Source organism: Papaver somniferum, chromosome 7, assembly GCF_003573695.1.
Source record: "Papaver somniferum cultivar HN1 chromosome 7, ASM357369v1, whole genome shotgun sequence".
Taxonomy (NCBI): Eukaryota; Viridiplantae; Streptophyta; class Magnoliopsida; order Ranunculales; family Papaveraceae; genus Papaver; species Papaver somniferum.
In genome coordinates this window covers 161,782,462-161,796,327 of record NC_039364.1, presented here as the reverse complement: position 1 = coordinate 161,796,327, position 13,866 = coordinate 161,782,462, and the positions used below count along the sequence as shown (strand labels likewise).

General features: G+C 37.3%; 1 protein-coding gene across 13 annotated transcripts in view; it reads left to right on the top strand.

Annotated features, from left to right (window-relative positions):
• The window catches only part of LOC113298934, an 11,145-nt gene extending 2,204 nt beyond the window's left edge, over nucleotides 1-8,941 (top strand). For 2 of the 13 annotated variants that reach the window (XM_026547829.1, XM_026547821.1), the window contains exons 4-20: nucleotides 16-189; nucleotides 338-487; nucleotides 637-810; nucleotides 1,290-1,550; nucleotides 2,680-3,686; nucleotides 3,827-4,084; nucleotides 4,228-4,399; nucleotides 4,846-4,967; nucleotides 5,082-5,159; nucleotides 5,262-5,427; nucleotides 5,607-5,731; nucleotides 5,864-5,941; nucleotides 6,046-6,222; nucleotides 6,337-7,140; nucleotides 7,917-8,128; nucleotides 8,238-8,328; nucleotides 8,445-8,941. In XM_026547829.1, the coding sequence (XP_026403614.1) occupies nucleotides 16-189; nucleotides 338-487; nucleotides 637-810; nucleotides 1,290-1,550; nucleotides 2,680-3,686; nucleotides 3,827-4,084; nucleotides 4,228-4,399; nucleotides 4,846-4,967; nucleotides 5,082-5,159; nucleotides 5,262-5,427; nucleotides 5,607-5,731; nucleotides 5,864-5,941; nucleotides 6,046-6,222; nucleotides 6,337-7,069 (3,675 nt within the window). In that variant the 3' untranslated portion in view covers nucleotides 7,070-7,140; nucleotides 7,917-8,128; nucleotides 8,238-8,328; nucleotides 8,445-8,941. Of the gene's footprint in view, nucleotides 1-15; nucleotides 190-337; nucleotides 488-636; nucleotides 811-1,289; nucleotides 1,551-2,679; nucleotides 3,687-3,826; nucleotides 4,085-4,227; nucleotides 4,400-4,845; nucleotides 4,968-5,081; nucleotides 5,160-5,261; nucleotides 5,428-5,606; nucleotides 5,732-5,863; nucleotides 5,942-6,045; nucleotides 6,223-6,322; nucleotides 7,141-7,916; nucleotides 8,129-8,237; nucleotides 8,329-8,438 lie in introns of those variants that run through there. The other 11 variants (XM_026547827.1, XM_026547823.1, XM_026547825.1 and 8 more) reach the window with 11 other exon arrangements.
• The last annotated feature ends 4,925 nt before the right edge of the window (nucleotides 8,942-13,866 follow it).

Below are 13,866 nucleotides of genomic sequence, written 5' to 3'. Positions count from 1 at the left end.
TTTTCGTGTCAACAGCAAAGGTCTTCTTTACAAGTCCCACCTTCAAATATGCCGCAGATGCAGTCACCACCATCTCATTTATCCCTCCTACCACATTCTCATTTGTCTCGCCCTCCCCCAGTGGCAGGTTCTTTGCCCATGCCCTCGATGTCTAACTCACCACAATTGCCACCAATGCCTGTTCAAATGGTATTTTATTTTCTGTCTCTCTCAGGTTATGATATTTTATTATACAAGCACAGCGTATACGATAACACACTATCAGTATGATACTTATAAGAATCTACTAAACAGAGTGGTTTTTTTTTTTTCTTCCCAATTTTACATGTGTCAACAGCAAAGGTCTTCTTTACAAGTCCCGTCCTCAAATATGCTGCAGATGCAGCCACCACCATCTCATTTATCCCTCCCACCACATTCTCATTTGTCTCGCCCTCCCCCAATGGCAGGTTCTTTGCCCATGCACTCGATGTCTAACTCCCCACAGGTATTTTATTCTCTGTCTCTCTCAGGTTATGATATTTATTTTACAGGCACAACGTATACGATAACACACCATCAATATGATATTACACTTTTATGAAACTACTCAGAATAGTTTTTTTCTTCTTTTCTCAATATTTCGTGTGTCAACAGCAAAGACCTTCTTTACAAGTTCCAGCCTCAAATATGCCGCAGATGCAGCCACCGCCATGTCATTTATCCCTCCCACCATATTCTCATTTGTCTCGCCCTCCCCCTATGACAGGTTCTTTGCCCGTGCCCTCGTTGTTGAACTCACCACAATTGCCACCAATGCCCGTTCAAATGGTATTTTATTCTCTGTCTCTCTCAGGTTATGCATAAGTTTAGATCTTCTTTGGAGTCTTTATGTATAAATTGTTGTCCGAGCTCTTGCAAGATCAAATGTAGTTTATCTAGGGCTGATGTTCTGGGTATTTGTTATTTTCACCATTTACTTTGTTCTCATGTAAAGTAAAATCAAAGTTTTTTAATTATGTTATAAGGCTGCTGAATTTTAGGCCGTTCATTGCTTATCAGACGTTGAAGACCATCTTTCATTGCAAAAAGATATCTTGACCGTGGTGATCTCTTTTTTTTTTCACCCTTGGATGATCCAATCTTGATGGGAATTTGTTATTTTCACCCTTGGATGATCCAATCTTGATGGGTCCACCTAATTTTTTTGTATAAAAGTTCATACAAGTTCATTTTTTGAAGGATGCTGACCCAATTTATAATGAACACGTTTCTCAATTAATAAATTTTTGATGCATTTTCTCATTTAGGGGAGGCAAGGTTCGGCGAATCATACGGTGCAGCCAATGCCACAAGGACGTTTGATGCATATGAAACAAATGCATTCAAGATCTGTACCAGCTGATGCTCTACAGCAACCCCCACATGGTGGTTATGCGAATGGGATGCCTAATATTCAGGGACCTTCAGGACCAAGTGGACCCGGCCAAATGTATCCTCCATTGGGTGGTCCTTACAACCACGGACAACCTGTTCAAATGTCAATGGTTGCAGCACTTAATCCGTTCCAGGTAATACCTATTGCCATTGGTTTTTCTTTAACATTTATGTTGTATTTTTTTTAATGTTGTTGTATTTTTTTATCCTGTTAAGATATAATTAGGGGGAGACTGAGAAGGTTATACATATCTAGACACCCTTTAAATAAAACCTTGATTAATTTTATAGAACTAGTAGTAAAACACCAAGTTGACCAAGTTTGGAGTACAAAAGCTCCGTTCAAATGTTGGGATCCATTAAAACTCCATATTAAACAAAATTGATACAAAAACCCCAAGTTTTTAAAAATTGATACAAAAACCCCAAACAAAATTGGTTTCATCAAATTCTATGATGGAACCAAAATTAGTATCATCATATTTTTGCCTATTTTTATCATGAAACCAAATATTTTAATGATGAAACAGTAAGTTTATGATGAAACCAAAATTTGGTGGTACTGTTTCTGGTTAGTGATGGTGTTGATTGGTGGTGGTGCTTTTTATGGTGATGGTAGTGCTAGTATTTGTTGGTGGATGTGGTGTTGGTTGCTAGTTATGGTAGTTAGTGGTGGCAAAAATACCTTTGGGGTTTTTGTGTTACTTTTGTTTTGGTGGGTTTTTTGTGGATGGATAGTGACACCTTTGGGTTATAAATCACGGCTCGTTAATTTTATGAAGATCTATATACCGTTGTACTACAGGATTGCCCGGGTTGATCATTTGGTGCACATTCCTTTGGCTAGTGTATATGTTAGCATTACCTATGTGTTTTTTACTTTTTTTGAGTTACAGTGTTAGTGGTCACCAAAAGAAGCAAATGTTAGGTTTATATTAGTATATTTGTAGACTCTGTGTGGTTGGAAACTTAAAAAATGTTTATTCGATTGTTTGAAGTATCTTAAAAACCAAAATAGACACGGCCCTTCACAATAAAAAATGAAAGTGAAGCACCATTTGAAATGCTAGCTATATGAAATGTGGGTTTTATATGGTACCTCTGTGTTTGTCATTTATTTGTGGTAGAATTTGGACGTTGGGGACTCAATACAGTAGGTGGTCGAGTCATGAAGAATTTTTCTGCATCCACTACTAGAAAGATCACAAAACAACCTAAATTTGATTGTTTTCCCTTACTTCTCCTTTTACTCATTTCTGGCAGAATGGTGGTACATACAATCGTAAAAGGTTTCCTGAGGAGGGATTCCCTAGGGAGGCCACTTCCCCTAGTTATGCTTCCTATCTAGAGACACTTATGCGGGATAGTGGACCCCCACCAGCAGTTGGCACTTGGCCTCAACCAAGGAGGAAAGGGTTTGATGAAGAATCTGCTTTAGCAAGAGACTCGAGACAACATGACAAGCCTTATGGCGATTCATTCCGTGAACTGGACAGATTGCAGGAACCCAAGAAATATTGCGAGATTGATAATTTTCAAGTAGTGGATAAATATCCAGATAGCTATCGTGGCTTCGACAGCTACTACAACCATGGACATGATGGGCCTGGGATGCTTAGTAGATGTAATCATTTTCCACCTGATGATCTTGATCATAGGCCACGTATATCCCTAACCACAGAAGTTAGCCATGAACAGTCTTGCCATGATTCCCGTGAATGTGATAAAAAGAGTTCGAGTCAAGAGAGAGATCAAAGTCCAGAAAGAACTGAAATGGCTATAGAAAGAGATGTCCAACATCAACAAGATGGAGGAGGTGAGAGAATACAACAAATACAGCAAAAACTGCAACAGCAGCAGAAACAACCGCAGCAACAACTACTTGAGGTTGATGAAATCCAGCCTGAGCCTTCTTCTATTCTTGAAGAAAGAATAACTTGTATCAAGGAACTGCAGAAACTGCAACAGCAGAAGAAACAACTGCCTCAGCAACTACTTGAGGTTGATGAAATCCAGCATGAGCCTTCTTCAGATGGTATTTCATCTTCTATTCTTGAAGAAAGAACAGCTTGTATCAAGGAACTACAAAAACTGCAACCGCAGCAGAAACAACAGCAACTACTTGAGGTTAATGAGATCCAGCTTGAGCCTTCTTCACATGGTATTTCTTCTTCTATTCTTGAAAAAAGAACAACTTGCAGCAAGGAAGATCAATATCCAAAAGCTATTATGGAAGCTAATGAGATCAGTGGTCCAGCTGCAGTGATGAGGTAAAGTTCAAGGTTTTGTCGGCATTTCAGCGTCTAACTTGATCCGTACTAATAGATTTTCATCCTTGTGTATGACGTGGTTTTTTTTAATTATCTACTGGTTTTCTGTAAGTTAGTTTGCTTTGTTTACTTGTCCATAGATTCTCAAATGATCCTGAGGTTTTACAGAAGTTGGGGGATGGTATAGGCTTTGGAGTTTCAAGTGATGTTGTCAAACCAACTGAATATAATTCACCAGATGATAATGCAGAAGATAAATCTGCCAAAGAGGACACGTCGACTTCTTCTGGCATTTCTTCTTCTATTCTTGTAGAAAGAATAACATGCATCAAGGAAAATCAATATCCAAAAGCTATTATGGAAGCTAATGAGATCGGTGATCCAGCTGTAGTGATGAGGTAAAGTTCAAGGTTGTGTCGGCATTTTTGTGTTTAACTTGATCCGAACTAATAGCTTTTCATCTGTGTAGATGATGTGGTTTTTTTATTATCTACTGGTTTTTTTTTTTTTAAGTTAATTTGCTTTGTTTACTTGGCTATAGGTTCTCGAACGATCCCGAGGTTTTACAGAAATTGGGGGATGGTATGGACTTTGGAGTTTCAAGTGATGTTGTCAATCCAACTGAATATAATGCACCAGATGATAATGCAGAAGATAAATCTGCCAAAGTGGACACGTCTGTTCATCAGACAGATGGTGTTGGCGACATTGAGGTAATCCCCTTGTAAGATTTAGAGACAAACAAAGAAGACCTTTATCAGATTCCAGTAACCTCTAGAAACATCTAAACTGAATTTCGTTCTCTTAATTGTGCTTGATTCGCGTCTTCTTTTGTTTCACCATGTTAAGTTATATTTAGGAATGAATAGGGTTGTTGAGACATTGTAGATTTTAATTTTTCAGTTTTCAAAACCAAAATTTTCTGTACTTCGATAATGGCATATACATCTGCTTTCATATTAAGAACTAGATTTTTTGTAAAAATGCATTTATTTCTTTCTTGAACTTGGTCTCTATGCATTCACCAGTTACTGGTTGGTTTCTTGAACGATCAAAAGAACTCTGCCAAATTTTCATTAAAATCATAGCTTTTTTGCACGATGTAGCTGATAATTATTAATGCTTTTCCCTAAAATCCTTTATTGTTCATAAATAAAAGGAAATGGATAGGTTGCCGAAAGAAGAGAGGATTAGAGAAAAAAGGAAAATGAGTCAGTCACGGAGCAGTTATAGGAAAAAGATAAAAAGATCAGTAAGGAGGGCTGCACTGGCTGCACAATCGTAAGTCCATATTTTGATTCTTTTATTTTGTGTCAATTTGTTTTTCTCATAGTCTCTCCACTACACTTGGAAAATAAGTAGTTAAATGCCTAATCTTATGATATTTTTTATTAGGAGAGAAGATAATGCTCCTCATTGTGATACTGGTCATGAAAGAAAGGAGTGTGTAACAGCTACTTCGGGAAACACTCTGTAAGGGTTTATTTTTTGCCTCTGTTAAAAGATCTATGAAAGTTTGAATCAGCCCTCTAAGTTCTTTGATCCGTGTTTCCATATTCGTTTTTCATGCTACAGCCCTATTGTAGAAGAACTTGAGATTGGTAATCTCCAGCATGACTTTTCCTCAGATCCTATTTCTGCCTCTATGCCCGAAGAAAATGTTGAAGAACTAATGTCTTGCATCAAGAAAGATCCATATTTAAAACCTATTGTAGAAGATATCGAGATTGGCGGTCCAACGGTAATGAACTAATGCATTCATTTCTTTCTTGAACTTAGTCTCTATGCATTCACCAGTTACTAGTTGGTTTCTTGAACGATCAAAAGAATTCTTCCAAATTTTCGTTAAACCCATAGTTCTTTTGCATATGATGTACCTTATAATTGCAATCCCTAAATTCCTTTATTGTCCTCAAATAGAAGGAAATGGATAGGTTGCTGAAAGAGAGGCTTACAGAAATAAGGAAAATGCCTAACAAGCAACGGAGCAGTAAGAGGAAAAAGTTCAAAAGATTATATGAAAGGGCTGCACTGGCTGCGCAATCGTAAGTCCATAATGTTTGTTTCTTTTATTTTCGTGTTATGTTATTGCTCTTATAGTCTCTCCATCCCAACCCCCCCTACACATGGAAAATATGTAATTCAATGGTTAATCTTATGATACTTCTTATGAGGAGATCAAATAATGCTCTTTATACTGGTCATGGAAGAGAGGAGTGTGTAGCAGCAGTTGCTTCAGGAAACATTGTGGCAATGTAATTTTTTTTTTTTTTTTGCTATGTCAAATGATTTATGAAAGTTTGAATCATCCCTATAAGTTCTTTGATTTGTGTTTCTATATTCGTTATTCATGCTACAGCCCTAATGTAGAAGAACTTGAGATTGGTAATATCCAGCACGATTTATCCTCAGATCCTATTTCTACCTCCATCTCCGAAGAAGATCTTGAAGAACTGATGTCTTGCATCGAGAAAGATCCATATTTGAAACCTATTGTAGAAGATATCGAAATTGGTGGTCCAACAGTAATGATGAGGTAATAAGTCATAGATTTCATCTAATCTTTAATGTGTAGTAACTTGTCATTCTTGATAATATAGCATGGTTTTATTTATATTGGCTTGTTTTTGATGAAGTTTGATTCTTATAGGTACTTGAATGATCCTGAGGTACTGCAAAAGTTGGGGCAGGCTATGGGTTTTGGCCTTTCAGGGGAAATTGTAGATACAACTGAACCTAATGCTCCAGCTGATTATGCAGATGATAAAAGTACCAAAGAGAATGATTCGATTGTCTATGCTGGGCACAAGGGGAACCGTGGGCACAAGGATGTTGGCAACGAAGGGGTTTTAGTGCCAATATGGAATGAGGCTATTGCAGCAGAACAGGTTAATTTTTATGGGTTTTGTTATAACTGTCGTGAAAGGGGGCATAAGGCATCGCAATGCCCTAAAGAGAAGGTGCAAGCAGGAGACAAACGTGAGCAATCAAACACTGGGGTTGGAATCAGTAATGTGCAACCTCGTGACGAGGTTGTAGCACCAGCATGGAACGAGGCTATTGCAGCAGAGCCAAATTTCAAGCGATTTTGTTATAACTGTCGTGAAAGGGGGCATAAGGCATCGCAATGCCCTAAAGAGAAAGTGCAAACAGGGGATGAACGTGAGAAACCAAACACTGGGGTAGGAAACAGTAATGTGCAGCCTCATGGCCAGGTTGTAGCACCAGCATTGAATGGGGCTATTGCAGCAAAACCTACTAAGTTCAATCGGTTTTGTTATAACTGTCGTGAAAGGGGGCATAAGGCATCACAATGCCCTAAAGAGAAGGTGCAAGCAGGATACAAACTCGTGCAACCAGACACTGGGGGCCGCAAACAGTAATGTGCAGCCTTGCGGCCAGGTTCAACTCTTAGCTGTGCACCCTCGTGAGATTGAGAATGCTACACTGGGAGGTACTTTCTTTATTTTAAGGGAGACTGTTAGTATTTTTTGTTTTATTTTTTGATCAGGAGCTAACCATTGTTCATTCCATCGGCTAGGTTGCGTACTGGCTATTAGGTTGTTGCGTACTGGCTATTAGGTTGCTTTATTAATTTTTCCTTTGATAGCTTCATATTTGGAGAACTGTGAACTGCTGGTGATGGCATTTTAAGAAAAGTCACCGGCAGAACAACTGATATATTACTTTGATTTTCTTGACTTATAGTTGGTACTTGTGAACATACATGCTAATTAAATATACTGTCCTAAAGGTTTGTGTCAGCGTGTAACATAATTACTGCTTAAATGTATGGTCATTTATATATAGGGCTGACACGAGGCGGTGGGATATGTTACCCATTACGAGTACAATCATACGTAAACTTGCTGGAATGATGTATTCTAATATGTTCATGTACAACATCTAAATATGTGCTGGGATATGACCTTTTACATCTGCCAAATGTCATATTATTTGCACATGTTCAGTAGTATATTGGCATAATATATGCTGGTGTGATGTACAGGATGGGTTCCTGAACATCATGTAAGCGGTATATTTGTTCATATTACCAGTACTCAGATACTGTTGCAGTGATTAGCTTTTGGTGTACAGAGTTGGTTACCATAATCAGTTTTAGACAGTTTCTTAAGGAGTTCCAAATTGTATATCTATTTCTTTATACCTCCCATGACACGGCGACTGAGTGAATTTGCTTGGAGTTAACTCCCATTGACAAATTTTCAGGTGTTATTCGGGATCGAGAAAGAACTTGGGTGATTCCAGTTGTGGGTGGATATCGAGAAGATATCTAGCCGAGGGTGGATATCTACACTTGTACTGTTTTAATTTCTTTCTCAGTGGGATATTTGTTTTGGTAGTTTGTTGTTTTCCATTGGGATTGGAAACCCTCGGCAAAGTAATTGTGTACTCGGATCTTCTGTGTCATTGAGAGCCATGTATTAATCTTTTACATCTTTTATATAAATACATAAAATTCCCATCAGCATACAACTGTTTATCAGGGATGCGTTCCCTTAATTTCTTGAGGTTTTGTGCCTTTCGCAGGAAATTGCCGACATATGCTTATGTAATCATCGGCTGGATTATGTGAAAACTCGGGCGTTACAACTGCACTACCAATGTTAGCGACATTGAGGTAATTTCCTATACCCATATTCCAAATTTGCTTCTTATTTTGTGGAGTTGAAGTAAATATCACATAGTTGCTCTGATTTTGCCAAACATTGATTTCTTATTATGGTAAAGTTACAGGGTATAAAGACAACATCTGCAATCTGAGCTGATTAAGATAAAACAAGATTGAGAGAGAAGGACAGCTTTATGGATTTTCCAACAACAGCTCAAAGAATTCATGACAAGTTCTCCGTGTTATCTTGTTACGCCACTGTTTATTTCTCTTTTTCAGATCGAGGGCTGAATGTGCTCTGTGGAAGGTGCATCTTTTACTCAAGCTCGTGTGTCTCTTTGGGGCAGAAAATGTTTATCCAAATTTCTCATTTGAATAACACTTTCTTTTTAATGCTGGTAAAAGCATAAAAGCTTCGATTTTGTAGAATGACTAGTCACATTTTCATTGCTTGAGAGGAAGTTTTATCAAGGATTTTCGAGATCTTGATTAAGAAGATTCATACTGTAATCAAGTTCGGTAGATGTTAATTCTGTATTACCTGGCGAATTGTTACATCTATTTTGTAGCTTGTGTTTTCCAGAAAGTGAAAGCAGTCTGTCCATGCTACAGTTAATTGTTATGTTCATGATAATTGTTCAAGTTTTCTTCACTAAACCAATTCTCTTTACCACAACAATGAGAATTTGTGTCGTCGAGCTATCGATAATTGGATGAGGCCGCGTTTCGAAACCTGTCCACGTTGTGATCAACCAACTTCAATTAATACAGTAATTGAAGTTGGTTGATAAATTGGTTCTTGCTCTTGGGTCAAATGATTGGGTGTTGTACACTTGAACAGTTGAAGTTCTTTTATGACAAGAACTCTCTTTACCTTAGAAGCCTATTATTTGGGCGTCCAATTCCATATTCCATTACAGGGGCATCACCTAATAAGACAAAAACGGATCACTCATAAGTAATAAAAAATTCTTTATCTCAAATAATTTTGCAACGACCAAATAATCCTTATTTAGTTAATTTTAATTTAATTTAATTATTATCTAATCAAATTAAGAAGATGAATTTTGTTATATATTTGTGAATTCTGGGACAGTTTTTGTGGGAAGAAAAACTAGAGAAAAGAGAAAAAAGAAAAAATTTGGAGATTTCTTTCAAAACCCTAGATTTTTTGATTCATCAACCAAAATGGATGAAACAAATTACCAATTCGAGGTGGGTCAATCTTTGTATGATAGAGAAAACAAGTTTTACATTCCTCATGTTGGAGACCAAGAGATGGATGATTTGTTAGATGGTAGAGAGGGTTTAACACAAAGTGATGATGAATCTCAACCAATTGAAGAAATAAATCAACAAAGTGAAGAACCAATGGTTGAAAATCAACAGGTACACCTCTAAACTATCTCCCATGGATTCAATTTCGCTCAAAACTAGCTTAAGTACGTAAAAAGTTTGAGATTTTTAGACTTTCATGGAGAATTACGGTTGGGTTGGGCTTCATTTCCGACCATAATTCATGTTTACGTCCAGGTTTGGAAGAACTCCAAACCGTAACTGGTTTCCATTAAGACAAAAATTAATTTACGGTTGGTAATATGTCATGCCAAACCCAACCATAAATATGTTTTGCATGGGTATTTATTACACGTTTTACGTCTAGGTTATATTTTTCACTTTCCAACCGTAATTTGCCTTTACGTCTAGGTTAGTTTTCCACTTTTCAACCGTAATTATTCATGTGTCTTAAAAACCTTAAATACAGTTGGGTTCGTGTCCCTTCCAACTTAGACGTAGTTTTAGTTTTCCTTTTTTTTTTGACTAATGTTGTGATATTTTGGTTGATAGATCGTGCTTCCACGTAGCCCAATGCCTTCTCAACCTAATGCAAACGAAATTCTAACTGAAGATTCTTCCCATCACTATTTGAATGACTTGGTAGGTGTTTTTTTCTTTTTTGAAACTAATGGAAAGATATGTTGCTCATTCACCTGTTTTTTTTTTTTTTGACTAACTGTGAGTTTTTGGAACATGTAGACATGGAAAGAGAAAGATGATGCAAAGAAATGGGCTAGAGAACGTGGCAAGTTAATTAAGTGTGTTATAGTTTGTAATGGATCAACCAATGACCGCCACTTTCAAATGGTTTGCGAGTGTAGTGGAACTAGCACAAGTCATGTGAAAAAGGGTACCGAATATAAAGGAAAGACGAAGAGGAAGAATACTACTTTCACCAAGAAGACTAAATGCCCATTCAAGCTTCAATTCAAGCACAACAAGAAAAGTGATTTTTGGTATATGGAGAAAGTTGTATGCGGTCGTCATAACCACCTAATACCGGAGACCTTGCTAAGCCATCCTTATGCGGCACGGCTAAATGATGAAGAAAAAATGATTATAAGTTCCATGACCGAAAACCGTATGAAACCCATTGATATACTCGGTCATATAAAGCTCTTAAACCCATCGAATGTTTCTACTTTGGCAACCATCTACAACGCCAAAACAAAATTGAAAAATCAACAATGGGAAAATAGAAATCAAATGCAACAATTAAGGCATTTGGGGGAGAAGTACAATTATTCGGTTTTCCATAATGAAGATGAGGATAAACAAATAAAGAATCTCATATTGTCTCATCCCGAGTTTATACAGTTGGCGCGGTGCTCCAATCAAGTACTTTTAATGGATTGCACGTATAAGACCAACAAGTATGAGATGCCGGTATTAAACATTGTCGGACTAACTTCCACCAACTCTTCGTTTATTGTCACGTTTTGCTTCTTGGAAAATGAGCTTGAAGAGAGTTATGTGTGGGCACTAGAACAAGTGAAGTTATTCTACGTGGAAGGATATACTCCAAAAGTCATTGTCGCCGACGAGGAACAAGCATTGTGGAATACAATAGCGAGGGTTTTCCCGGATGCTTATCACCTTCTTTGCACATTCCACCTATGGAATAACATTGAAACTAAATGTAAGACCATAATTCGTCCAATAAAGAAAAGTGAAATGGCGAGAATAAAGAAACTACCGGTAGATCAACAAGAACAAGCCAAAGAAAAATTCAAGAAGGATGACAAGTTGGCGGAACTAAGATGGTCTAGTTTCCAAGATGATTGGGATGCCATGGCACACTCTCTCACCGTGGAAGATTATGAAGAACGATCTCGTATGTTATCGGATAGTTTGAGAAGTTATCCAAGTATGGTGACGTATTTGGTGGACAATTGGTTGGATCCGCACAAAGAGAAGTTTGTATCCGCATTCACGAACCAATATAGACACTTTGACAACCAAGCTACAAGTACGGTGGAATCGTCTCACAACTGGTTGAAGAAGAAGCTTCATAGTGGTGATGGTGGATTTGTTACGGTATTCCAAGAAATGTACAACTATTTCCTCCGTGTTCTCGATAGAGTTAGGGAGCATTTCGATCTAGTAAACACATTAAATGGAAAGACAATTCTTGGCTTGCGGATATTTCTTTTAGAGTGTCGCATTGTGCAATTGATATGATCATGAAAGAAGTGATACAATTTGAGTTGGGTAAATTTAACGGAGGAGAGTGTGTTTGTCCTAATATGACAAGTTTGGGCCTCCCATGTCGGCATGTCATAGCCAATTACAATGAAAGAGTTATTCCGCTACAAGATGTTGATCCCTTTTGGCAACAACTAGCATTCCATGAAACAATAGTTGACCAAGATTTTGGAGGAACGTTTGCCGATACCGACATTGGAAAAGCGCTAGCCGCGAAATATGATACATTAACATGAGGGCAAAGACAAATATGGTTGAGTAACTTGCGTAAATTCGTATTCCCACAAACTAGGTACGATATGAAGGAACCACCTAAGAAGAAGAGAAAGGGGAGGCCTTCTACCAAAAAAAAGAGGAGTGTAGGAAGAAAATCATCAAGGGAATTGTTGGAAGAATCAAAGAAAAGAGATCCTTCGGGTTTTGAGTTGTTGCGAAAAGCCTATGAAGCGGATGATGAAATCCTTCCGGTATTTCGTTCCAAACATCTAGCAAAAAGCGAAGTTGTTAAAGGAAAAGGTTCCAAAGAATGCGGAACAAAAGATGGGGAAATTAATGGAAAATGTTCTAAAGAATGCGGAACAAAAGACAAGTAAGTTAATGGAAAATGTTCCAAAGAATGCGGAACAAAAGACAAGGAAGTTAAAGGAAAAGGTTCCAAAAAATGCGGAACAAAAGACAAGGAAGTTAAAGGAAAAGGTCCCAAAGAATGCGGAACAAAAGATGGGGAAGTTAATGGAAAAGGTTACGAATATTTTGGTTTTTTGAATGAAATATTTTGTGTAGGTTTGACAATATTATATGTATTTTGAATGAAGTATTTTGTTGAATTGGTTTTCTATTTTTTCTTGATAAAATTTTGGAACACATGAATAATTACGGCTAAGTTAGTGTCCCGAACAATCTATCCGTAACTATATATTTTGCAATATTTTGGGGATAAGCTATTTACGGTTTGGTTTGTTTCTTATACGTACCCAGCCGTAATTGAAATTGTGATCTCAATGTTGATCTTAAAAGCACATTAAACCACATGAAATTACATAGAAATTATAACCCATTAAACCACATGACATTACATAGAAATTACAACCCATTAAACCACATGACATTACATAGAAATTTCATTACAAAAAGACTAGTAATCGGGTCTACGAGTGCGATAGAAGTCCTTCAGGATGTTGAAATGAGGTAAGTATTGGAAATTTGACATTTTCCACCTTCTCCATTCCTGAATAGCAGAATCTAAAACTTCAGAACCAGTTTCACCTCTAAGTCATATTTGAACTAATTCCATAAATTATTTAACTTGATCCCTTATCTTTCCATACCGACAATACAACTTAATTTCATCACGGTTATAAGGGTTACCGGTTTCGGAGCAAAAGTTTTCATAAATGGCTCTCCAAAAACTTGTAGTCACAAGACCATCTCGACGCCGTTCTTATCCTCTTTTTGGATAGCATAGTACATAGTTGCGGCAAAGACATAAATCTTCATCCAAAGTAAAACCAGATTCAGCCATAATCTAGTGTATTTCTTTCTATACTAGAGTAAGAGTTTAGATGGAGATGGTTAATGTTGAAGATGTAATGTATAAATAAGAAGAAAAAAAAGATGGTTGGGCATGTATGTTCAACTTATATATAAAACCAAGATGTGTAACGGCTCTATTTTCAAAATTCAGGTAGTACAAGTTACCAACGGCTCTATTTTCAAACCAAATAGGGACAAAAAAACAACAAACTCACTTTAAAAACAACTTACGTCTAGGCTTTAGAGAACACGAACCTAGACGTAATCATAGGAGCAAGAAAAGAATGCTATTGTCATGGTTACGTCTAGGTTGGAGAGAAAGAAAACTTAGACGTAACTCTGAGAAATACTTTCTGTCAGGTTTATGTATGGGTTTTCCGAACCCCAAACCTAGACGTAAACCTGCAAAACTCCTAAAAGTTGTCTTACGTCTGGGTTGTGCCTATCCCAAACCTGGACGTAAATGTTCCT